At 46.5% G+C, this 24,693-nt stretch overlaps 1 protein-coding gene across 1 annotated transcript; it reads left to right on the forward strand.

Annotated features, from left to right (window-relative positions):
- Window positions 1–6,131: 6,131 nt before the first annotated feature.
- On the forward strand, window positions 6,132–21,249 carry LOC135249554 (cilia- and flagella-associated protein 58-like). Its single transcript, XM_064325164.1, has 17 exons — window positions 6,132–6,195; window positions 7,034–7,230; window positions 8,206–8,436; window positions 8,817–8,954; window positions 10,631–10,790; window positions 11,185–11,267; window positions 11,842–12,033; window positions 12,524–12,685; window positions 13,261–13,407; window positions 13,730–13,870; window positions 14,897–15,120; window positions 15,521–15,632; window positions 16,228–16,332; window positions 17,115–17,234; window positions 18,464–18,597; window positions 20,028–20,220; window positions 21,087–21,249. Exons 1-16 carry the CDS (start codon window positions 6,132–6,134, stop codon window positions 20,197–20,199), a joined length of 2,382 nt encoding a protein of 793 aa, XP_064181234.1. The 3' UTR covers window positions 20,200–20,220; window positions 21,087–21,249.
- Window positions 21,250–24,693: the final 3,444 nt, after the last annotated feature.

The following is a 24,693-nucleotide window of genomic DNA, read 5'->3' on the forward strand; positions in this document are numbered from 1 at the left end:
ACGGTCCCTCCAAGCTGGCACAAACTCCCACAAGTCTGTGTGAAAAGAACATGGCCACAATCTGCACTGCAAAAGATTGAGTTCATTTGGCACTGACTTTGAGTTGGGTCAATGCACTTACTCCTGTAGGGCGGGGCAACAACAGAGATCCTAAAAAAAATCATCCTACCACGGCAGCATGAATGGAAACAGACCCACCCATACACCAGAGAGGCATGTATACACACATGCAGGATCTGTTCAGGCACCGCCTAGGACGGGAGGCTGAATATCGAAAAAACTATTCAACAACAAATTTCACAAAATAAATAAATAAATTTTTACGTCACCCATAATTTTCAGAGTTGCTATACTCTTGGCAGGGGCAGGTATGGAGCATTCAAAGGACCATTAAAAAACATCAGACAATTACAATTAAATAGGCTCTCTCAAACAAATTAGTTGGCAAAGGACAATTCACAGAGAAGCATCGCTTGATGAGACATTTGCGTTGGGAACGGCCATATCAACAATGACTAACTAAGGCATCCATTTTACCTGTCACGACCTCCGGAGTAGGATGTGTAGCAAAGCAGCTCAGGTTAGGTGTCTGCCAAGAATACCAACCCCCACCCCCACCTGCCAGGTAACAAAAACCAGAACATTCTGATTACAAACAAACATGCTGTGCCCCCCCCCCCCCCCCCCCCCAAATGTGTCCCAGCTGGTATTCCCTGATCAAAGGGTCCCACTGCCAGGCTAAGGGAACAGTGGGTATACCTAGACCCACTGCCAGGCCAAGGGAACAGTGGGTATACTTAGACCCACTGCCAGGCCATGGGAACAGTGGGTATACTTAGACCCACTGCCAGGCCAAGGGAACAGTGGGTATACTTAGACCCACTGTCAGGCCAAGGGAACAGTGGATATACTAGACCCAGTGCCAGGCCAACGGAACAGTGGATATACTTAGACCCACTGCCAGCCAAGAACAGTGGTATACTATCAACCCACTGCCAGGCCAAGGGAACAGTGGATATACTTAGACCCAGTGCCAGGCCAAGGGAACAGTGGATATACTTAGACCCACTGCCAGGCCAAGGGAACAGTGGATATACTTAGACCCACTGCCAGGCCAAGGGAACAGTGGATATACTGACACAAGCGTTTAGCATTATTTCACCTCTGGAGAGCCTAAGTCTAAAACAGATACAATTCACGCTATGAGAATAAAACGGGTAAAAGGCACTCTATCAGAATGAAAACTTAAGACAGTGTTGAAATGGGCTCATCCAACATTCCCCGCCCGCGTGCACAAAGAGACTATGGCATTACCTTATGCTACAGCTTGGCCGTGTAACGTAAAGTATGCATATGCGCACATAAAAATATGACGGGCAGCGATGCAGAACAAACCAATACAATCCCCGGGGTTCGCGAGTGTGATTGGCTGCATTCGAGATCTGTATTACAGTAAGACGCACATAGACGGTTTCGGATCAACGCCGCTTGGCTGATTTGCAGCAATACAATGTCAAGTTGAATTAGAAGACTCAATTCACCGAAGCACCCGTAAGCTGAGGACTATTTTATATTTTTCTGAAGGCAGGCGTAGAGGATTTTTTTTTCTTCTGAAGAAACATAAATAAAATATTAAGCAAAGTCTTATTGATGTCTTAATATATTCATTTTTTTAAGGCACGGCATGCATATATCAGGTGTATGAATGAGCCAGAAACGGCTTGTAAAAAAGGATTCTTCCCAAAGGCAATTAATTAAAGAGTAAGTAAAAGACAGCAGGTGCTTAAAACTTGCATGAAAGAAGTGCCTGAAGAAATCATCACACTTGGTGCTTTCCACAAGCAAGGCAAGCATTACACTGACTGCCATTTTGTTCTCAAAGCACATAGGCATAAAATAACACTCCAATGGGAACTGTTTTGCATGTCAAGATCTTGCAACGTTTTGTATTTGAGATTCCTACAGTTTTCTCATTCGGCATCCAGACATTACCCTCCCACAGTCCGGATACTAATGGTTCTGGGATGTATCATTTACTGACAAGGCCCAGGAGTTTCATCACGCCAAAGTAGGGCTTTTTTACATTTAAGCATTTATTTCTCCAGAGCAATTCAATCAGCCAGAGATGTATTCATTCATTTGTTTATTCATTTAACTTTTATGTGGCAAACAACCGATTTACACAGCTGGACATCCACTGAAGCTGTTCGCAGGTAGAACGGCAGTGACCTACCTGGGAAGTGCACCCGCGCGCGACCTCTGACACACAAGCGCGGTCACCTGATCGCCATAACGACACCGGCCGACAGTCAGGTGCAGCCGGCCGTAGCCTAGCAACGCCAGGAAGTGGGCGGATCTCCGCTGACAGGGTATTACCTTCATCACTGCACACGGTGGGCGAATTCAATTTAACTCAGCCGGTCCCTCCACACTCTCCTGTCACTCCTGGGGGGCCACGCTCCATAAAGATTTTTTTTTTTTTTTTTTCAAATAAATTATATGAGTGAGAGATTTCATCCCTTCTCCACTCCTCATAAAGTTGGAACAGAACCGCCCCCCTTAAAATAGGGGTTGTGACAGAACCAGGTGTCACAGGTAACGACGGCAGATGAATTTGAAATTATGGGATGGATTTGGAGCAGTGAGTCATCTTGTTGATCTGGCAGCTGCCTATGTGAACAGAACAGGTGATGATGACCGCGCAGCTCAGCTGGGGGGCTGCAGAGCGACTGCGCAGCTCAGCTGGGGGGCTGCAGAGCGACTGCGCAGCTCAGCGGGGGACTGCAGAGTGACTGCGCAGCTCAGCTGGGGGACTGCAGAGTGACTGCGCAGCTCAGCTGGGGGACTGCAGAGTGACTGCGCAGCTCAGCTGGGGGACTGCAGAGTGACTGCGCAGCTCAGCTGGGGGACTGCAGAGTGACTGCGCAGCTCAGCTGGGGGACTGCAGAGTGACTGCGCAACTCAGCTGGGGGACTGCAGAGTGACTGCACAGCTCATTCACTGTACTGCGGTGGGAACAGAAGCAATGGCGTGTGAGCATAACACACCCACCCTCCCGAACTGATGGAGAACAGCCCCCCCCCCCCAACGGATAACAAATCAATTATAAGCAACCACTCAAAACTGGGAAAGAAACCAAACGTAGACCAAAACGGAAACGACTGTGGAAAAAGACGCGCAAATTAAAACTGCATCTTTATGTCACCGCTGTGCTTCTCTTCTGCTTGCTTTCCAACAATTTCACACAGCAACCACCGCAGGAGGACGATGGGAGCAGCCATAATTTGATACACAGCGCTCGTACGGCCCGGTGAAACAGGACATATTTTCAGTAGCAAGGAAATCAGACACGCGTGTGACACGAGGACCGCTGGATGTTTTTACTTGAGTGCGGCGCTGCAGAGCTCAGGCGATGGTGCATTAACAAAACAAATGTCAACTCGTTCATGCTTCCAACAATAAATGCACGCTATCATTATCATTTCGGGTACCTTGACAAAGATGGAACTATGGAAATCACTTCAGTCCCTTCTTGGACTTCATCCAAGGATTCTTTGATATTCATCAAAGGGAAAGTCTATTGTTAGAGCCAATAAAGGCCCCCAGCAGAACACCTGTGGGCTTTTTTAAATAACAAATCACATGTTCAGACCAGAACAATATTCTTTAGCTCAGATATTGCACAAATGTCTATCCTTACTTGATGTAGTAACCTTGTTGCATCTCTGTGCCTCTTAATCCCTTAAACAACGGTACAGATTCTCAATCCTGTTCTCCACGTGGTGCTAGAAAGCTCTGCTCAAAATCGAGTGCCATAATATGGGCGTAGTGGCTGAACCTTTCTGCCCATTGTGAAGCGACAGTGTCCTACACGGGAATCGAACCTGTGACCTTTAGGTTACAAGACCAGTTCCTCACCCATTATACCACACTGCCGCCTAAACAATTAAGCATCGTTGCTTTTCCGTTTTGTGTATTACCCTTGACAGCTTTTTTATTGTTGTCGTTGTCTCAATGACAGCGCGGACCAGGAGGGTCATGATCAAACTAATCTACAGCTCCTTGAGTCCTTCATACCTCATAAACTTAATTACTCTTTTTTGTTGTTGTTGTCGTTGTTGTTGCTTTTTAAAGGGTGCAGGCAGTCTACCATCCCTGTTGTGTATTTTTTACTTTAATCAGATGGAAGAAAGGAGGGAGATGATAGATAGAGAGGGGAATCTCGGGGGGGTCGTTTGGGGGTGGGGGCGGGTGGGGGTTGTCAGCTGGCTTACAGACAGCCTTGCACGGTCTCAGCCGGTTTAATTAGATTTAACTAAAGACGTGACGGCTGTCCGTAATCAGGCAGGGGGTGGTCGGGAGGGGGGGGGGGTACAAAGGGAGGAGAGAGAACTGGTACCCACAAACACGGCTAGGGTCACTTCCATTCAAAAGGTCAATCGATTCACAAAACGAATGTAAATTCGATTCACGAATTGAAAAACGCCTCTAGTGGTCTATGAGGACTTTACTGGTTTTCCACGAACTGAATTTCAAATCACCTCAACGCGCTGATGGAATTGAACTGACGCAAAAAAAAACCGACTCTAAAAGTGCAGACTTTCGCACTGGCGTGAAAGTGTCTTTCCTTCAACAGAAGTTTTTTCCTTAAGCAAAGTGGGACTCAGCGAAGGAGTTAGAATGTTTATTACTCATTACTTCCCTCGTTCCTGTACATACGTACTTAGCGCGTAATGAATCTCTATTCGGAGCGTCTGCTGGGACCATCTGGAGAGAGAGAGAGCACCGCGGCAGCTGAGAACTCCTTCTGAATTCCAAAAAACTGCGCGGGACACACAGGCGTCACAAAAGGAGGCGAGATGAAGAGACATCTGCCCACTTTATAGGGCCGTGACCGCAAAGTTCTCCAGAATCTTCGACACTTTCGAAAGAGAGAGGCATCCGGCACAACCACGAAAAACATCTTCAGAGCAGCACTGATTTACAACTGGATAATGCGACAGAGAGTGTACTTGTCAGACCAATCAATCCCTTGGGGCGGCGAATGATGTTATCTAATTTCGGCACAAGTGGGAATCATGGGAGCTAGCCTCAGATTGCATCATGTGCAACGTCAGCATAATCCAGACCCACGGCAACCAGCTGTCTCCATCCCCAGCTTCCATAACACCAGTGAAAACAGTTGGTTAACCCCCTACTTAACACTTTAAATTTTAAATAGTTTATGTATTAATTGTAGTATTTTGTCTATTAAGGCGTAATTATAAATACGAGACAGAAAGGAAACATGAGGAAGATTACACAAAGAATATAAACACAGAGACAACACACATTAATACTAAGGCTTGCGTCTATACCTGCCGTACGAGGCTGTGAATACTGTCTCATTTTCAATTTATATCATGGGTTTCATTGCTTCTATATTGCTGTTATTCCTTTAAGGCGATTAAGCCACAGCAAATTTACTTAAGGGGACAATGAATTCAATAAATCAATACTAATTACTTACCTAATAAGGACTCGTAGAAGAAAGCTATGAGAGGCTACAGTTAGTTTTGTGGCGTTTTTGTATACACGATGTGTAGTGACCCTACGTAGCTTGCCTACCCTGTAAGAGTGTAAAAACACTCATTGATCACCAGTGGTAAAACATATATGCCTAGTATGTAGCAAGAGCAGAGGACACTTATTGAATGCAGATGCAACTTGCCCCATTAGGGGACAACTGTACTAATGAACAAATGGTAATAATTAAGGGGGGTCAAATACTTCAACACATCGAACATGATGTGCTCTTTCAAATGCTCGTTTGATTTAATATTTAATCCAATTCAGTCGATTAACTCAATGTTAATGATTCAACAACCAACCGCCTGTCCGATTCCAGCGTATGGGCAGTCAAAAGAGGCATGGCCACAGGAATGTAGGCTCGGCTGCGTACGTTGCGGTACGCTGGAGACTACAAATAATCCGCTCCGTTTCAGCACCACGGAGAGCCGCCGAGCGGTCGGCAGGCCAGAACGGCGCCACACCTTCGGCACGTCTCGCGGTCACAGGTGTTGACTATCATCTCACAGCACGGCTCCCGGTACAAAAAATAAATAAAAGTAGAAAAGAAAGAAGAAGAAAAGATGGCAACAGTTTCAGCAACAGGGAACTGCTCCTCCCCGCAGTTCTGCCAGGAGGAAAATCCCTGTACAGCATCGCTGCTTGATTCAACGCACGACACCCTGTCCGTGTGTATTAGTGCATTTATTTAACTGTGCACTTCCTGTAGGCCTATCTGTTGTTGGCTGTTTCCCCCTTGCGGGAAGTAAAACGCACACACACGAGCGCGCGCACACACAGAGGGAGAGAGACACACGCACACATGCATACGAGTAGTTCTATGTAACAAAAAGAAACTAAATTAAGTCGTGTTTTTCACATTCGTTGAACAATTTTGCAATGTCTGTCTTCAGAATTATCATACTTTCCACCTATCGATTTGTTTATTTACTGTATTGAAGACATGGCAACTGCTGCCAAGCATGAACACCAGATGTTTCTATGACGTTGTCCTGGAATGTTTGCGTGGCGTTCCATGTCTTTCTCTTTATTGTCACGTTACAAAACTTTTTTTATTTAGAATTTTCCTGAACGTTCGGTTGGTCACAATCATACAATCTTCACCAAATAAATGTGCCAGTTTTACATCGTAGTAGAAAAATACACTTGGATTGAAGACGGGAGTAAATTTAGTAATTTGATTATTTAAAATGCTGTAGCGCATTGCTGGATTTAATTTCGAGTAGAAGTCGACGTAGAACCCAATTATAAACATGTTAGAGGTATGCTTTAAAACTTGGCAGACAGGCAACAGCTGTCATTGTTATTATTATTATTATTAGTAGTAGTAGTAGTAGTAGTAGTAGTAGTAGTAGGCTAATATTTTTTTATTGTTCCCAGGAAAATAGCTGCAAACTTGGTGCTGAACAAACAACAACGGAAAGGGTGGAAGAAACTTTCCAGGCATTTCTTTGTCAACTAGAAGACGACGAGAACCTGGCCGAGTACCGAAGAGGATATGAGAAACTTATTCAAGCCGCGAACAAGTCCCAAGAGAGCGAGAACAGGCTGCTCACAAAATGCAGGGAGTTAAAGGCGAAGATAGTATCCAACTCTGTCAAAGTAGATACTGCCCTCAAGTTGACCGAAGACGACGAATCTCTCGTCACCGTCCTGCAAAAGGTGAAGTAGCTGTCACTTAATGGCATTAGCTTTATAGCCCATTTGGTGCGCACACGATACGCCTGTTAATTTTTATCTCCCATTCGTAATGTGCTTTACTGTTGCATTTCTGTAATGTACATGTTTGTTTTGTCAATGTACGCCGATTTTATTCTCAGGAAGTAAACGGAGCTTGGCAAAGAGCGAACGAGGGTTCGGACAAAGTTCTTGAAAGCAAAGAGACGATTGAGGCTTTGCAGCATGAAATTGCAACCTTAAAGGATCTTCTTATGCAGGGAACATTCGGACAAAAGATCAAGTGCGTGATGCATATGGGCCTTTCCACGAAATATTAATATTAATATATGAGATTTGATGTCGCATCTTTTTCTAATATGCTATAAATAAATTGAAAGTAAAATGGTAACGTGAACATTCGCGCTATTTATTTAGTTCTGTGTCAGTTCTATAGTTATAAATCCATTTTGAGTTGAGTGATGGAAATTATTTGTGGCCATTTTATTTTTCTAGTTTGAACGATTTGCTGAGACTGAAAGGTGAACTCAACCGAGAGAGAGACGAACTCCTGAATGAAGTGGTAAAAGTCAGAGAAAATATCACGAAGGCCACATCCGATCAGCAAGCCATGGAAGCCCTTCAGGAAAAGGCGATGGAAGCTATTTCCAAGGTACTGCTGACAAATTTCACTCAGATAGTGCTTCTGACATTAATAGAGTACATACTACTGTCCCTACAGTGCCTGCTGGGCACACCTAAATTATCTTAAGAGCCTATTTAACACTGAGAACTGAGTTCTTCTGCTTAGAGATCGGTCCAGCAGTGCCTCACTGTAAATCACTGTAAATTACCAGACAAACAATGAAACAGGCACTGCACAACAGTGAGTGTGGATGTGCTTTTTTTTTTACAGGCCTACCTACGTTGTGTCTCAATTCTGTACTGGTTTAGGCTACTCAGGTGTGTGTGTTGCTTAAGCCGTGGTCTTGCCTGTTTTCCGCTGGGGGGCTTAAGTTTCAGAAGGACATCCAGGCTTGCCACGACGAGTGCTCCAGCGAGACCCTGCGGAAGGAGAAGGCGGAGAAGGAGCTGGAGCAGCTGCACGCAGCGGAAGACAAGGAGCACCTGGACATCAGGGAGCTGAACGCCAGGTGCGGGCAGATCGAGGAGGAGGAGCGGGGCGTGGAGGAGAAGCTCAGAGCCGACGGGGTGAGCAGACCGCCCTGAAGGGAGGGGGGGGGGGGGGGGGGGCGCAGGGTCTGCCGGTTTCTGCGGTCTCATTTTAATCAGATGCCAATTAAGAGCCTTGAGAACAAGGTGTGTGGATTCATTAGCCAATCAATGACTTACATTAAACATGGAGATCTGCCTTCTGAAATGTTTGACATTTGTGAGAAAGGAGTAACATAAAAACTGCATTCAAAATATGAATAAACAAACAAACAGCAGTCGTTTGTGTGTGCACGATCAGCACGCACTTCAAAACCCCACGCGCTCGGGGCACTTGAAAACGCGCACAGATGCGCCGAACCTGTAAGACACTTGTGAGCGTGCACGCTTGATTTGCTCTCCCGATCACGGCCGCGCAGGCTGTCGTCGAGGCCGTCACCGAGGAGCTGGAGGAACTGCGAGCCAAGAACGCCAAGCTCCGGCACGAGAACGAGCAGACTGCTCAGACAGTGGAACACCTGTCCTTGGAGAACCAGCAGAGGACATCCGATCTTAAGGTAAATTCATGAACATCTGTTTTTTCGGCGAAACGAGGAAGAAAAAAATGGAGGGATTGGGGCACATACAGCCCGCGAAAAAGAAGGCTTCACAGACGCGAGGCGTAAAATCGCCGGTAAAATTAATCCCGACTACAACGTATGGAGCTATCAAAGCGCACGTGGACAGGAAGGCTAACTCCACCGCGCCTTTAATCTGAGCCGAACCTCGCAGACGGGTGGCGCACGCGCTCTGCAAACGCTCATCAAGGTGACGTCTCGGGTGTTTGGAGACTTGGGATTTGCAATGTAAAAGAAAGGTAGTGAATATGTTTTTTAAAATTAATCTGTGCAAGACGCAAGGACAATTTTTATTTTTTTTTTTTTTGGGGGGGAGATATTGTGCATTCACTACAGTATGAATTTCATGTTGAATCAGAATAACAGAAATAACAGGAAAAAAAAAAACAGGACACACAAAACTAATTTCAATAGCCAGAAAATACTTCACATAAGCACTAATTAAGATATGACCTGACCTGACCTGACCTGTTCAGAGGCTGTTCTAATTATGGTTTTAATGGTACTTAGTTGAGGTGGAAGGCGTTGCGTTTTCTCAGGGCTCGGTTCTAAATGCCAATGAATGTACTACATATTTCATTACGATTAAAGTCTGTCACGTTCTTCCACACACATGTGCTACAAACAAGAATGACACATACAAGAGCTGCATTTGGCTTTCATTGCACAGGTCCTAAGAACGAACATGCACAGACACACACACATATATATATGGTATCTGGCCATCTAACATGAATGAAGGGAGAAGAAGGGGCTTCTGAACTGGTCCTCTCTAGTTTAGCCTTTTGATGTTTTTACCCCAAAGGAGGTGAAATTTAGATGCAAAGCCTTTTTCAGTTCAGTAAAAAAAAAAAAAAAAAAAAGAACACCAAGCGGTGTGCGTCGTCTGTCACTGCGCTGAACGTGAACCCCTGAAGATGAGAGAGGGCCGAGATGTAAAAAATCACTTTGATAACGGTCTCGTAAGAGGACGCGCGTGTTCGCGGTGGAAGGCTGTGGACACGTGCTGCGCGTTAACGCAGGGAGCAGGTGAAGTACTGCAGTTAATTGCTACACCACAAGGGGGGACTGTACATACACCGTTCAGGGAAACCGATGGGACGGGGAAAACACTCGTGACTTTTGAGAAAGGTTAATGTTTTGTGGCGTTATTTTTTCAGACGAATACCTGTGGCACAGTGGCAGAGCTCTCACTTTTACTCTTGACGTCACGACAGGGAGGATTAATAAGTTTTGTCACATTTAGCTGGACAAATGATTAACTGTTTACCCCATTATCACGTTGGCACATCTAATGTCTGCGCCTCGTTCAGTTAACTTCAGGCTAAATGATTTCCTGAAAAAAAAAAACAAAGACCATTATTGCCAACACCCACGGTAAAACACCGTCATGTCTGTCATGGCATGAACCTCCAGAGAACTTGACAAAAACTCCTCATCAGAATGACGAGGGGAAATCGAAAAGAGGCTTGCTCCTGCGAGGGTTTAGGCCAGGGTCGTCTGTGAAGCGCATTGCGACAATTGTTCGTGAAATACGCTATACATAAACACATTCTGATGATGATGATGATGTCGAAGAGTTACAGGCGGACTTTAACGCCCGTCCGTCCCGGCAGACCTCGGAGGACCTGGCCGAGGGGCTGAGGCAGGAGATATCGCGGCTCGAGCACGCGCGGGAGGTCAACCAGAAGAGGCTGCACCTGACGGAGGACCAGAAGATGGACACGGAGCAGCAGAGGGACATGCTGAGGAGCCAGATCGCGGGACTGGAGAGAGGCAAGGCGCCCGAGCGATCTCTCTCAAATAGAGACTGGTTTTTTTTTTTTGTTTGCGGACTGTTTCGACCGCAGCGTCTGATTGGCTGATCTGGAATGGGTTTCTCCTCTCCCACCGGGCCTTCCCCTCATCTTTTCAGCACGTTTGTGTGCCTTTCTGACACGCGTACGACTTAGAAATGTTGAGTGCTTTTTTTCCCAGCTGCCTGGATTCCGCGTGCCCCTGTACTTGAAAGTAACAAGCTGTCTGCATTGGGCTTGATATGCTGTATGTGGAGTGTTGAAAACAACATCAGCTTCTTATTTTAAATGGGGGGGGGGGGGGGTGGAACACAAAAACCAGAATCCCTGTGGCCTCCTCAGTTTGAAGTATTACTTTATAATATTTCCCACAGAACTGGAGCTGAACCAGAAGCAGATGAAGATTGATAAGAAAGCCATTAGGGAACTGATGCGTGAAAAAGACATCGTGAACAAGGTGGGTTCACCATTCATCCCCTGGATTTCATATCTACCGTTGCACACAGCTGCACAGCACCTACTTAAGCACAGCTCCATGTAATCAAGCTTATTTGATTCATTATTGATATGACTGCATGGTAACTTGCTTGACAGAAGTTAATATTGTCTAGTTTTTTTCGGACGTCTCATTCACAATGAGAGTAATTTTCACGTGTTTCTTATGTTTTCCCCTGATGTGCTAAACACCATATTAATACTTCCTGCTGTTAAAGGTCAATTGATGAGATTGTCTCAACCTTCTGACACAATGAAGCACATATATACTGTATGGATTATTTATTTACGTTTTTTGTGGGTTTGATTCCCCGTTGGGTATCCTGTCATTGCACAATGGAGCAGTGTGCTTAACCTGATTTGCCTGGGTGAAAATATCAAGCTGCACGTGAAAACACAGTCTGTGCAATTTGCCCTGAATCGGAGGGTCTTGCCAAATGGCAAAATGTAGATGTTCAGCATCACAGAACAACTCCCACTGAACACACAGCTTAACCCCATCCCTTAACCCTCTCTCGTCTCCGTCGCGTGCGCAGAACCTGATCAAGGCCGCCACCGCCGCCAAAAAGCAGCTGAACGTGGTGAAGCTCCACGAGCAGTCCAAGAAGAACCTGGAGCTGGAGATCAAGAACTACAAGGACGAGGCCCGGAAGCAGCAGAAGGTCATCGCCCAGCTGGAGAAGGAGCGGGACCGCTACATCAACGAAACCAACGGCATCCTGGAGGAGGCGAGGACAGACGAGCCACTCCCGTTGTTAATGAGCAAGGGGAAGCCAGAGGGGAGGGACTAAGGGGGTTCAGGCCGAACCAATAAGGTCTCTAAACAGACATCTGGAAAGAAGGTCCCTAAATACTGTTGCTTGTTTTAAATGTTGCCCCAATATGCCTTACTTGATACCGTTCATGGTGAATTCAGTCAGTTCCACCACATTGAAGCACGGGGATTCATATTTAAAGCAGAGAAACCAGGGTATAATCACTATGCTAAAGCTGGAGACTGGACTCAAGTCAGTTTGTCCTTAACTTTGACTCGCCAAGCTGTGCCTGTGAGTCAAAAGTTAATGACCAAACGTTGAGTAAGTCCAGGTCTGGGTGTCTTTGCTTTGTTTATCGTGTCTGTCTGTGGGTTTTGAGGGAGTTGTGAGTGCTGATTACCCTGAATAATGATTGACTGCTTTCGTTATTTTAATACAGCAACTCTCGTCCCCTCTTTGGCAGGTGCACCACCTGATGGAGGAGACTCGCGAGAGGGAGCTGGAGATCTTCGAGTACAGGAAGAAGATCGCCGACGTGGAGAAGGAAGTCAAACACCAGCAGCACCTGTACGAGGCAGTGAGGTGTGACAAAACCATCTACAGCAAACACCTCAACGAGATGCAGGTACGTCTCCATCCTCAGCCCGGACTTGTTTTTAATGAGGTCAGGAGGATGCGTAGACAGTAGCATTCGGCAGAAAGTAAACTCCTCAGACACCGCGGTGTTTAGAAGAATAAACTTCTTCCGTATGGCTGTACTTTAGTACGTTCACTCTTTGAAAGAAACTGCGTTTTAAGACACGAAAGAGTTTAAATATTTCAGATTTATACCTGAGTTCTGCTTACGTTTTGAAACAATGCAGTCCGTTTTAAGCGCTATAGTCTGTTTAAAGCGCTATAGTCCGTTTTAAGCGCTATAGTCTGTTTAAAGTGCTATAGTCTGTTTAAAGTGCTATAGTGCGTTTAAAGTGCTGTAGTCCGTTTAAAGTGCTATAGTCCATTTTAAGCGCTATAGTCTGTTTAAAGTACTATAGTCCGTTTTAAGCGCTATAGTCTGTTTAAAGTACTATAGTCCGTTTTAAGCGCTATAGTCTGTTCAAAGTGCTATAGTCCATTTAAAGTGCTATAGTCCGTTTAAAGTGCTATAGTGCGTTTAAAGTGCTATATTAACGCAGTCCACTGTGCCGGTTCCCCACGCAGGCCGAGATGACGGACATGAAGACGCAGCTGAAGATGATGCAGTGCGATGCCGACCAGCTGAAGGAGGAGCTGCACGGGAAGGGGTGCGCCTTCGAGAAGGAAACGCTCGAGTTCCTGGACGTGGAGGACGAGAACAAGCAGCTGAAGGTAGAGCTTCGAAACCTGCTGTCGCTCCGGAGTTCACCCCAGCGTAGTATATTGGGTAAGGTGCTGGTCTTGTAACCTAAAGGTCACAGGTTCGATTCCCGGGTAGGACACTTGTAGGCCGTTGTACCCTTTGAGCAAGGTACTCAACCTGCATTGCTGCAGTATATATCCGGCTGTATAAATGGATTCTGTGTAAATGCTGCGTAAAAGTTGTGTAAGTCGCTCTGGATAAGAGCGTCTGCTAAATGCCTGTAAGTTATTGTAATAAATCCACCACTGAAGACCCCCCCCCCCCACTACAGCAGTATTTTCCTTCCTGTAGGTGGACCTCCACAACATGAAGGAGCGAGCTCACGAGACGAAGCACGTCATCGACACGCAGGAAGTGGAGGAGAGCAAGCTGCTCAAGGTCATAGAGGACACCGACGCCGAGCTGGTCGCGCAGAGGAAGCAGCTGAGCCAGGTACGGGAGGGGCCTTCCTGCTCCAAACGAGCCACCCCCCCCCCCCAAACTCACGGCGCCGTTCGCCCCGGGGTAAAAACGCGAAGGCTTGGTCTCGCTCCAACCTCGTTAGGCCAAAGCTCGCATTTCGCTGACGCGGCAAAAAACTCCCAGCCCCTCTGAGAGTAACAGAAAATAAGAAATAAATAGGAGTATTTCAGTAATGGACAGTGTCTTCCACAGCCCTGTGGGTATGTCTCAGAGTCCTGAGCTGACACAGGCCCTTTTAGGAGGCTAATATTTCATGACACCGCCTCTTTGTCAGAGCCCAACGGCATCAGCAAAAGATGCAGAATTTAAAGTACTTTTACATTTCAGGAAAAGCTTAACCTTATTAATGCAAGGATGAGTCAAGGAAGGGCCTTGTTCTCTGCATTAACATGGCTGAAAGCAAAAAAAAAAAAAAAAGAACAGACCTTGTCAACATTTTGTCAACATGAATCTGCTTGCCAGGACGTTTTCAGTACAAATTAACTAAATATGTCAATTGGATCATGAAGACAGGCAAAAAAAAAACAAGAAAAGAAAAATAATCAACTGTTTAAAACATTTATGGGCAGCTAAAATATCCAGAGCATTGTTCTGGGGTGTTTGGTTGTGGCAATCTTCCAGTGCAGGCGGCAGTGTGGTATAATGGGTAAGGAACTGGTAGTAACTGGTGTAACCTAAAGGTCAATGGTTTGATTCCCGTGGAGGACACTGCCGTTTTACACTTGAGCAAGGTGGTTCACCTGCGCAGATTGCTTCAGCGTATATCCAGCTGCACAAATGGATGCAATGTAAATGCTGTATAAAAAGATCTGTAGGTCACTCTGGAGAATAGCGTCTAAATGTAACCTAATGTCATGTGATGTAATGTAATGTCATGTAATGCAATGTAATGAGATGTAATGTAATGTCATGTAATGTAATGTAATGTAATGTCATGTAATGCAATGTGGTGATGTAATGTAAGTGCATTCGTACCTGTCATCGCCTGCTCTCCAGGTAATCCGTGAGCGGGACATCCTGGGCCGGCTGCTGGTGGAGCGCAATAAGAAGGTGGAGTTCCTGTACAAGCGCATGAAGGTGCAGCAGTACGTGATGAACAAGGGGGACATGCACTACAACCAGATGGTGGAGAACATCCAGCTGCTGAAGGTGGAGATCAAGAAGCTGGCCCAGGAGAAGAAGATCGTGGCCAAGAAAGTGTCGAACATCGAAGATCTCCGGTTAGCGCACCCCCCCCCCCGCCCTTGCTCCATACCTCCCACACAAACCTGTAGAGACAGATAGAGAGTTATTCCATAAGACTTCAATTACAAAGGAAACCATGAACATACTGGTGGACATATCAGAATGTGTATGTTTCACAGGAAAGAATTGTGTGCAGTATAGTACAGGATTAGAGTTCAGTAGCTGTGTTTATTCAAAGACCTGAAAAAAAAAAAAAAACTTTTCAATTCCACATAAAAGAAATGGTTGTGTATTTTTCTTAGATGGCTTTATATAATTTAAAGGCATGTCGTGCCTTTATCTAAACATTACCAGGCTACCGCGTATGTACTGTAAGACAACAGATCTACGGCTTGCTCCTGCATGTGTGATTTTATTTTGATCCCACGGTGGCAGGCGCGAGGTGAACCTCCTGCAGAAGGAGCTCCTGAAGGAGCAGACGATGTGCAAAACGCTGGAGGAGGACATCCAGATCCTGAAGAACGTGCATCGATGGAGGAAGCTCAAGGTACACTTCAGCTAGGGGATGAAGCTCACGACATATTTTTAGTCTCAGGGTACTTAAGTGTAATTGCCATTATGAATGAATGAATGAATCGTTGCATTTATGTACCACTTTTCAGAATGCTCAAAGTGCTTTACAGTAATGAGTGGGAACTCACCTCACCCGCCACCACCAATGTGTAGCACCCACCTGGGCGATGCACGGCAGCCATTTTGCGCCAGAACGCTTACCACACATTAGCTAAGGTGGAGAGGGAGGGAACATTTTTTTAACCAAATAAATCGGGATGATTAGGTGGCTGGACCTCGGGTTAACGTCTCATCCGAAAGACGGAACTTACCAGAAACCTCTACAGTGCTGTAATATAAAACTATATCATTGTCTACGCATTTATGTGTGGTCGTGTCAGGCTGTTGAATATTTTACTGTGGATTATTTATTTATATTGACATCCCCCCAAGAGGTTATTTCCACTATACCACAGTCGCTGTGCAATGAAAAACATCTACAAACTACAGAGAGACGGTTGTAGAGCTGAGCTGCTTGCATTTCCCACACCCAGGGTAGAGTTAAGATCCTTTTAATGGCCTTTCCTCAGATCTGTGACCCTGGAACCTACCAACTGATCCAGAAGATTCACTTCCTTCAGACGTGCCTGATAACCAAGTCTAAAGAGCTGGAGGAGACCGAGCTGTTATTACAGGTACAGACCAGACCGAGCTGTTATTACAGGTACAGACCAGACCGAGCTGTTATTACAGGTACAGACCAGACCGATACAGGTACAGACGAGGCCAAGCTGTTTTTACAGGTACAGATGAGACTGAGCTGTTATTACAGGTACAGACGAGACCAAGCTGCTATTACAAGTACAGACGAATCTCGTCTCGTGTCATTGGCTGCTTACGAACCGCCTGTTTCCCCTCTCTGAGTCAGCGGAGAGCCATCTCTGCCACAGCGCTGCAGAGATCAGTGCAGGTGCCTCCAACCTCATGAGAATGAATTTTTCTCTTTTCATGTGAAAGTTCGACAGGGCCGCTCGAGGAGCTCGAGGCAGTTGGAGTGCATTTCAACTCCACATATTTCAACACGTAGCAAAAAGGGAGTCAAGTTTCTGACTTACTGCTCACTTGCATGCATAGCTCGTTCTTACACAACGTGTGCTATTTATGCAGCTACTTTTGCAGCCTGTGGCGGATTAAAGACGATCTGTCCCCCCCGCCTAGGTAACGATTTTCCCGTGACGCATCGGCGTTGTTGGCGCTGAGTCAGTACCAGCGTGCCTCGTTGGAAGCCGCGGTTGATTTCACGCGCGCTTGTTGTTCACGCGGCGAGGTTAGCGGTCTCTCTCGTCCTCAGTTCTGACGCCGCCATCGCCATGCCGACGGATGTCGTCGTGGCGTGCGAGAGAGAGACGGCAGTCTCACAGGAAGTCGCGCCAGCGCACGCTTTTGTTACTTCCTCCTTCTTTCTTTCTTTGCGCAGCGGAGGCAGAAGTCGTGCGTGCAGCTGAAGCACGTCCTGGCCCGCCAGCCCGGTCCCGAGGTTGCCGAGCAACTGAAGATCTACCAGCAGACCATGAGGGGGAAGAGGAGACAGCTCCAGGTGCCTCTGACTTTCATCTCTCTGTTCCCTTCCAGAAACCACCACCGCTACTTGCCTCAGACTACGTCGCAACAGTTGAAAAAAAGGCCACTTGGGCTAATAAATACATTTGTGCTCCTACTGTGAGAGCCAAACTACCATTTAGTATGACTCGCTGATAACGCTCGTCACTGATATTTACGAATACCAATAGAGCCCCATTAACGGGCGACATAGCTCAGGGTTGCCGGTTCAAACCCCGCCCTGGGCGTGTCGAAGTGTCCTTGAGCAAGACACCTAACCCCTAACTGCTCTGGCGAATGAGAGGCATCAATTGTAAAGTGCTTTGGATAAAAGCGCTATATAAATGCAGTCCATTTACCATTTAACGTTCAGCGGAAGCTCTAATTTATACTCAGGAAACTGGTGTGAAAACCAGTTCCGAGGCTCACCGTGCCGTAGGTGAAAATGGCACGGTCAGGACATTAAACATTCTCCCTTTAAAGTGCACTTAAGCACACCACAGGTTGTTAGGAAGCACCGCGGGGTATTCACAAACGCGTTATTATTCTGAACGTATGCAGTCCACAGGCACGCGTATGCATGCGTGCCAGGCGTCCGTGGCCCCCAGCTAAAGTCATTTCAGCCATAATTTACCGACAAGTTATCGGCAAGTTTAATTAGACCTTATACTGCAGGTGCTGCGGGCTAGGCTTACCGCAGCAAGCTCGTGGGAGAGCAAAGCTAATACCGCAATGCCATAAATAAACAAAAATAAAATCACTGTTGTTTAGCTGAGAAAACACTATTGGAAGCTAAAGATGGAAAGCTGTAATATGCTCTTCACTTAATAAACTAAATAAAACCTTTGAGCAAAGACAATAATGGGACTTAATGTGATATAGAGAATCACAGCAAAATCCTCCAAGACATAATATCCATCTCAGTGGTCTGCCCTGCATTACATAAACATATTTAAGGTATATTGATATACATGCACAAACAAAAACAGTGTTAATAAATAGTTCCTGAGGAAAGTAAATGTAATCACTGAAAGTGTGTCTGTGCCTCTTTGCAGGAAGGATTTAAAACTTATTGCAGCTCGTCCATCTATAATTTGGAAAATTGCACTTAATGAAATATCTGACGAGAGGAAAATATCAACTGGCTAGCGATGAACTGTGTGCAAGGAAACTCTCTGGGCACCCAAACCTTATTTTTTTAATCTCTTTTTTGTTGTTGTTATCAAGTCACTTCGATCGGACGTGAACACTTGCATGACGCAAAAAATGGAGCTCAAGAACAAGATCGATATCCTGGACCACGAGCTGAAAAATGTCACGAACAAGTACATCGCCAAGAAGCGGCAAGAACTGGAGACCAGGTGAGCATGTTCGAGCGCACGTCCTGAATGATCTTTCTTGAGCTTTTTTTTTTTTTCCTTTTTAACGTACATGGCTTCATAGCAATAAGCAGCGACTTCAAAGCGCTGAGTTTGTGCGTCTGATCTTGCACACCTTCGAGGTGTCCTAAAGCGTCTTGAAGCATCAAGGGGCTTCTGACGCATTCCTGAAGACGTAAACTTGCTATTGATCAAAAAGAGAGAAAAAGAAAAAGAAAAAAGCGCCTTCTGAACATCAAACAGTGAGACGCAGAACTGGACACCGATCCAAGCTTCAGTGAAATTTCGTGGTGATGTTATCAAATAACTGCACAGAAGATTAAACAGTGCATTTTTTGTGCACATTTTAACAGATGAGCTGGCCCACTGATGTACAGTATTACCGTACATAGTCTCTGACCCACCCGTTTGTACGTATGTATGTTCGTGTGACTGAACAAGCGTAAAATCTCCTTTTGCCATATTTTAACAGACAAGATGCTCCAGCGATGTACAGTATTTCCGTACGTACTCTCGGAGCAGAGTAGGGGGCAGTATAGTTCTCACTCTTGTTCCAGTCGTACTGTGTCCGCACTGAAAAATGACGCCTAACTTGGCTCAAATGAGTTTAACTGAATGATGGACGTGTTTCCTTTACTACACTCGCCAGCTTGGCTGCTGGCCAGCAACACCAAAATCCAAATAAGTCCCAAAAATCTAACGTCACATCAATCACGGCCCTTTTACAGGTGTGTGTTCTCTTATGTGTTCTTCTTTACGAGCTCAAGGTCACTTCCAAGTACCAGCGTCTCGCTGAATGAATTTCAAAAAAGCCGCTTTGTAACAAGAGGCTTTAACATTGCATTTCATTACATCCCAGCATGTAGCTGATGCTCCTATGCAGAACGACTAGCGCACATCACACTTTAGCATAAAATCCATTAATACTGCTGGGTAATATACCAAAGCAGGTCAGATGAAGTACCTCGCTCAAGGGTACAATTGCAGGGCCTTAGCCTAGAGCCAAATACCCCCCCACCCCGCCCCCCACACACCCCTGAGCTACAAACCTACTTCCCCAACCAGAGGTGGAAAATCCAGGTTCAGAAAGTAGTATTTTCTTCCAATCACCTGGCTTTGCTAATTAGGACAATTCCTCAGCCAGGAGGTGGAACTAATTAGTGAAATAAGCTGAGCTGAGGGCTGAGTTCATGGGTGGAAGAAACACGTGGCAGAGCTGTTACTTTCTGACCCCAGGAATGTCCACCTCTGCCAACCACTGTGCTGCTACTTGCAGTGCCAGCCTACTATAGCATAGCCAGGCCGTGCTCCTTGTCCTACCTCAAAGGGGTCCGGCCTACCACACTGCAGGGGCGAGGGACGCCAGTGACGGTCCGTGCGCTGTGTTTTTGGTTTTCCCCCCCCCACCGTAGCGCGGGCCAGGCACCAGAGAAGGCGTCGTCCCCCCGGACCGCGCCGTCCGTCCCGGACGCCTCCTCCCTGCGCCTCGCGAACATCTCGAGCGCGGCGCTGATCCAGCGGATGGACAGCCTCTCGGCCGGGTGCCTGCGCACGTCCGCCTGCCCCCGCACCTCCGAGCGCTAGCAGCCGCACGTGCCCGCTAAGGTGAGGAAAGGGGCGCTCCGCGGCCGTCCCGCTAGCGGCCGGTACGCTAGGCCGAGCCCGTCTCCAGGGCGACGAAAAGGCTGTCCCAGAGGCGTCCATTTTGACCACCATCCCCTCGGGGAAGTCGAGGCGGGGGGGGGGGATTACTGACAAGTTATCGGCAAGTTTAATTAGACTCTATACTGCAGGTGCTGCGGGGCTAAGTTTACCAAAGCAAGCTCATGGGAAAGCAAAACTAATACTGCAATGCCATGAATAAACAAAAAATAATCACTGTTGTTTAGCTGAGAAAACACTATTGGAAGCTAAAGATGGAGGCTGTTCCTTTTGTGGAGCAGATTGTATGATGTCCCCAGGAGACAGAATGACTCTCTTGCCAAAGCCTTCCACGTAACTCTCTGGGCATGCTGGTTTGGGGAGTTCAGTTAAGGGGTGTACCTCCTCTGGCGAAGGTCAGGGGTGAAACATCCACAACAACAAATGTTCACAAAGATCCCAAAAGATCCCGGTTGTAGCATCGCTGTGTACGTGTGAAGTTTTGAAATCCCTGAAATGTGTTTCGAGGTCGTCTTTGCAATATATTATGTCAGTAAGGTTTATATGCAAGGACTGTGGCTTTGAACGTTCAGTTGTTTACTCAAAAACCCCTTCATCCAGTTTTGATCAGACTGACAGAGCAAAGCATTTCATGTACCCAGAACATCCTGCTTCTGCAAAGCAGATTTTCTGAGGGAAGTTCATGAAAGAGAATATACAGTGCCTGCTCCTGAACTCAGTCAGGTGTGTGTTTTTCTACACGAGATTAAAGATGACTTCCCTTTCCCTCTTCCCGTTTCTCTCTCTCTCTCTCTCTCTCTCTCTCTCAGCCGTGACAGCGTCGCTCCTCCTCACCGGTTTCGGCGTTTTCCCGGGGTGAGATTGATCAGCGAGCAGACGCAGGTTCACAGCGAGCTGCTCGCAGATCCAACCCGCTGACTCGGAGCCAAAGACACCCACTGAAAATCAGAATAAAAAACATGCACTTCGAAAGCGTTCGCGTCGCATGCGTTCTTTCTCTATAGAATATTAAACAATAGACCCATTTCTAGTGCAAATCATATTAATAAAAAAGACACGACTTCACTTCACTGGTACAACAGCAAGACAAACAACCGTGTTGCTATGTCAGCGTTTCTCACGCAGAGGCTGTCGTGTATCCTTAGCAACAGTGGCAGTTACGAGGCCTTTCCTCGGTGCTGCTACCATAAAGCCGTAAACGTCAAAATAAATTAGCGACAGTAAAGCCCATACGATGGGTAACGCGCACGCTCCCGCTTCAGGGTCGGGCTGGTCTTGCAGTTTCGGGACAGGCTAGAATCTCGGCCAAAGCCCCAGGAGGCGTTCAGGAACGATCGTGTGAGTGACACGACGTGCAAATTGCAGAAGGAGATGAAGCAGGAAGCCCGTTACTGCAGAAGTGGCCATTTTAAGTCTTGCTGGTCAGCACTGTGCTGAAATGGAGTAAGCAAATCTGTCAGCGGTACCGATGTGAATCCCTGCAGAAGTATAAAAACAAACGATTCACGCTGTGCACCCTTAATTCACAAAACATAAAAAAAATCAACAATGTGTAAGTTGTACCGTGTGAAGCATTACAGCTATAGCTAAGAGGGGGAAAATGTGGACCATAATGTCAGGTACACAGGTCAAGCTATGATTGTTTCACATTAAGTAGAGGGAACATGCTATCAATCCGTACAGAAACACACACAAAAGCTCTCTCTCTCTCTCTGTCACATACACACACACACACACTAACACTGCTCTCTTAGAAATAACTGTCAAAAACTTTCAGACCGAACATGCAGGGTTATAGTCACGAAAGCCTGACATGAATATGGATGAGGTGATTGTTCCAAATATATCCCAATAACTATCTTTTGCCTCACAAACAGGCAAAAGAGACACCATCCTTCAGGAAGGTCAGATAACACATCCAACACATTGCAAATACACACGACCTGTGGAACTGCAAAAGTCGATGTGTTTACACAGAAACCACATTTTAAAAAATGTATCAGTCATCACAGTGAAGTGAGCAAATCCACGACATCAAGAGGTCAGCCAAATGCGCTGACACATCCTGTTAGTACATTATCTCATTTTTGCACCAGCTCAAGTGAAAGCCACCCAGGAATGTGACTGAGAACAAAGGCCGTGAGCGGCTGGTTCTTTATCTTACGCGACAATGGAGTCCGAGGACAATGCCTCTGTGTGAATATCGGGGTGGGAGGTGACCAGCGAGCTCTGGTATCAATCAAAAAGGCCTCGGAGCATTGGGGGGGTGGGGGGGGGGTGACAGATTTGGGATGCTAGTGACACGCCCCCTGGTGGCAGCAGGGTGCCCAGCGGTCACTTATCTCACTCCGCCGAGGCCTAGCGGAACGGGCCGCCAGCCAGGAGCCATTCAAATAATTTGGGATGTCCCTCCTGAGAATTTGGAAGGCAGCTGACGTTATCGACCTGCCAACAAGCAGCAGCCTACCCAGCTAGCCGTCACAGCCAACCCAGCTAGCCTTAACAGCCAACCCAGCTAGCCGTCACAGCCAACCCAGCTAGCCTTAACAGCCAACCCAGCTAGCCATAACAGCCTACCCAGCTAGCCTTAACAGCCAACCCAGCTAGCTGCAGCACTAGCCTGAGGCTAGCAGGGGATAATCATGTCGGCGTGTCACCTGTTGATGTTCAGGGTGGCACAAGATAATGAAGAGCATCCTTCCATTAGGCAGAGTCAGAATTTTAGTCTTTAGTTTCAAACTAAGACCAAATTAGACTTGTTTCCACGTTTATCTTTGGGAGGAACATCCGGATGTCCAGTGATTTGTAAAGATATATTTTATCATTAGCCGCTGAGCCACAGTGCAGGGAATTCATTGATTTCCTCTTGGTAGTAATCTGGTAATAATAATCCAGGAAGCAAGAAACTACATGTACAGTCATATTTCCCTATTAGCAGTGAAGCCAAATGATCACAGAGACCGGGATTCAGTCAATTGAATGGCCCAGCATGCATTGCATAGTTAGGTGTGTGATGAGCTCAGAGAACGAGGGAAAGTTTATAGCAGAAATAATATTAACTTTATTTTTACAACCTGGAGTCAGGGCCTCCAAATAAAGATGAAAACATTTATTTCACAACCACAGTGAGCCACAGAACATTTAAAGATCCCTTCCAGGCCAGACTGCAGTCATATAAATAAAAAAAAGCCCGGTGAGAGCGGTCGTGTATAGACACTGGGCAAAGATGAACAGTGACAGGTTTGGTGAAAAGGAAATAAGGTACATCAACCCCTACAGGCTCAGTAAAAACAGTTTTTCTTAAAAAAAAATTTAAAAAAAACTTTTCTGGTTTGAGGATTGACATCCATCATCTTTAACATCCAGTCACCCCCAAAGAACAGAATTCATGACCGGAGTCAATGCTTTTTATGCACTCCGCGAGTTTCATCTGACGATTTGGCGTTTAGTGAAGTCAAGGGATGTCTCGTTGGCTGACACCGGGTCAAATTCGGAAAAAGACGGGGGTCAATTTTTGAAAGCGGGGGAGCCGGTAAGAGTGCAGACAGTTTTATTACAGCTCTGGACGGCCTGACAGATTGGCTGAGCCATCCGCTCGGTGCACTTTAAAGGAGGAATGATTAGAGACAGAACTGCGGTGGACACCGGAGATCCCGCCCCAATAAAGCAGGGTCGATACAGCGGGGCTGCAAAAGGGGCAACAAGCTAATTTAGGGCAACAGCGGGGCAGCAAGACTGACAGGGGGGCAAATGAGAGCAGCAAGCAGCAACAAGGCCACAGGCGCTGATTAGGTGCCAGGATGGGCCCTGGTTGCGAATGTAAGCCATTGCAGGGATGCCAGGCGCGACCGGAACCGGCAGTACCGCAGGGTTCACCCGCGCACGATTTGGCTGAAGGTTCGACGCTCTCTAGCGACCCCTACTGGTCAACGGGGTGCTTGCGGTCTGCTTGCTAAAGCTGTGCCCTGAAACATCTTCCTCAGACTCATGCCTGTGTGAGGTTGGCCCGCAGGCTGTGGTGTGCGCCACTGTGTGCTTTGGAAGAGGGCAAGTGTTTTTTTTTTGCAACCCCCGCAAACTGATTGCAGTGTTTGCAGCTAGAAGTGCTGATACACACATTTATGATTTGGCATTTAGCTCGAGGGGGAAAAACCAAACAAACAAAACCAAGCGGCCTGGGCGGGTGCAGGCAAACCCTGTGACTTCATGATGAGGGAGCAGCATCATTAAAAGCCTTCTGGCCCAGATCAGTGAAATTATCTGACACGGTTAATAATATACAAACTTGGGAGCACAGCTACATCTGTCATTTCTTTGCTCAATAAAAAAAGTAAACAAATAGTCCTTGTGGGTTTCCTCCCACAGTCCAAATGTTGGTAGGCTAACTGGAGATGCTAAATTGACCATAAGTATGAG

This window comes from Anguilla rostrata, chromosome 2, assembly GCF_018555375.3.
Source record: "Anguilla rostrata isolate EN2019 chromosome 2, ASM1855537v3, whole genome shotgun sequence".
NCBI lineage: Eukaryota > Metazoa > Chordata > Actinopteri > Anguilliformes > Anguillidae > Anguilla > Anguilla rostrata.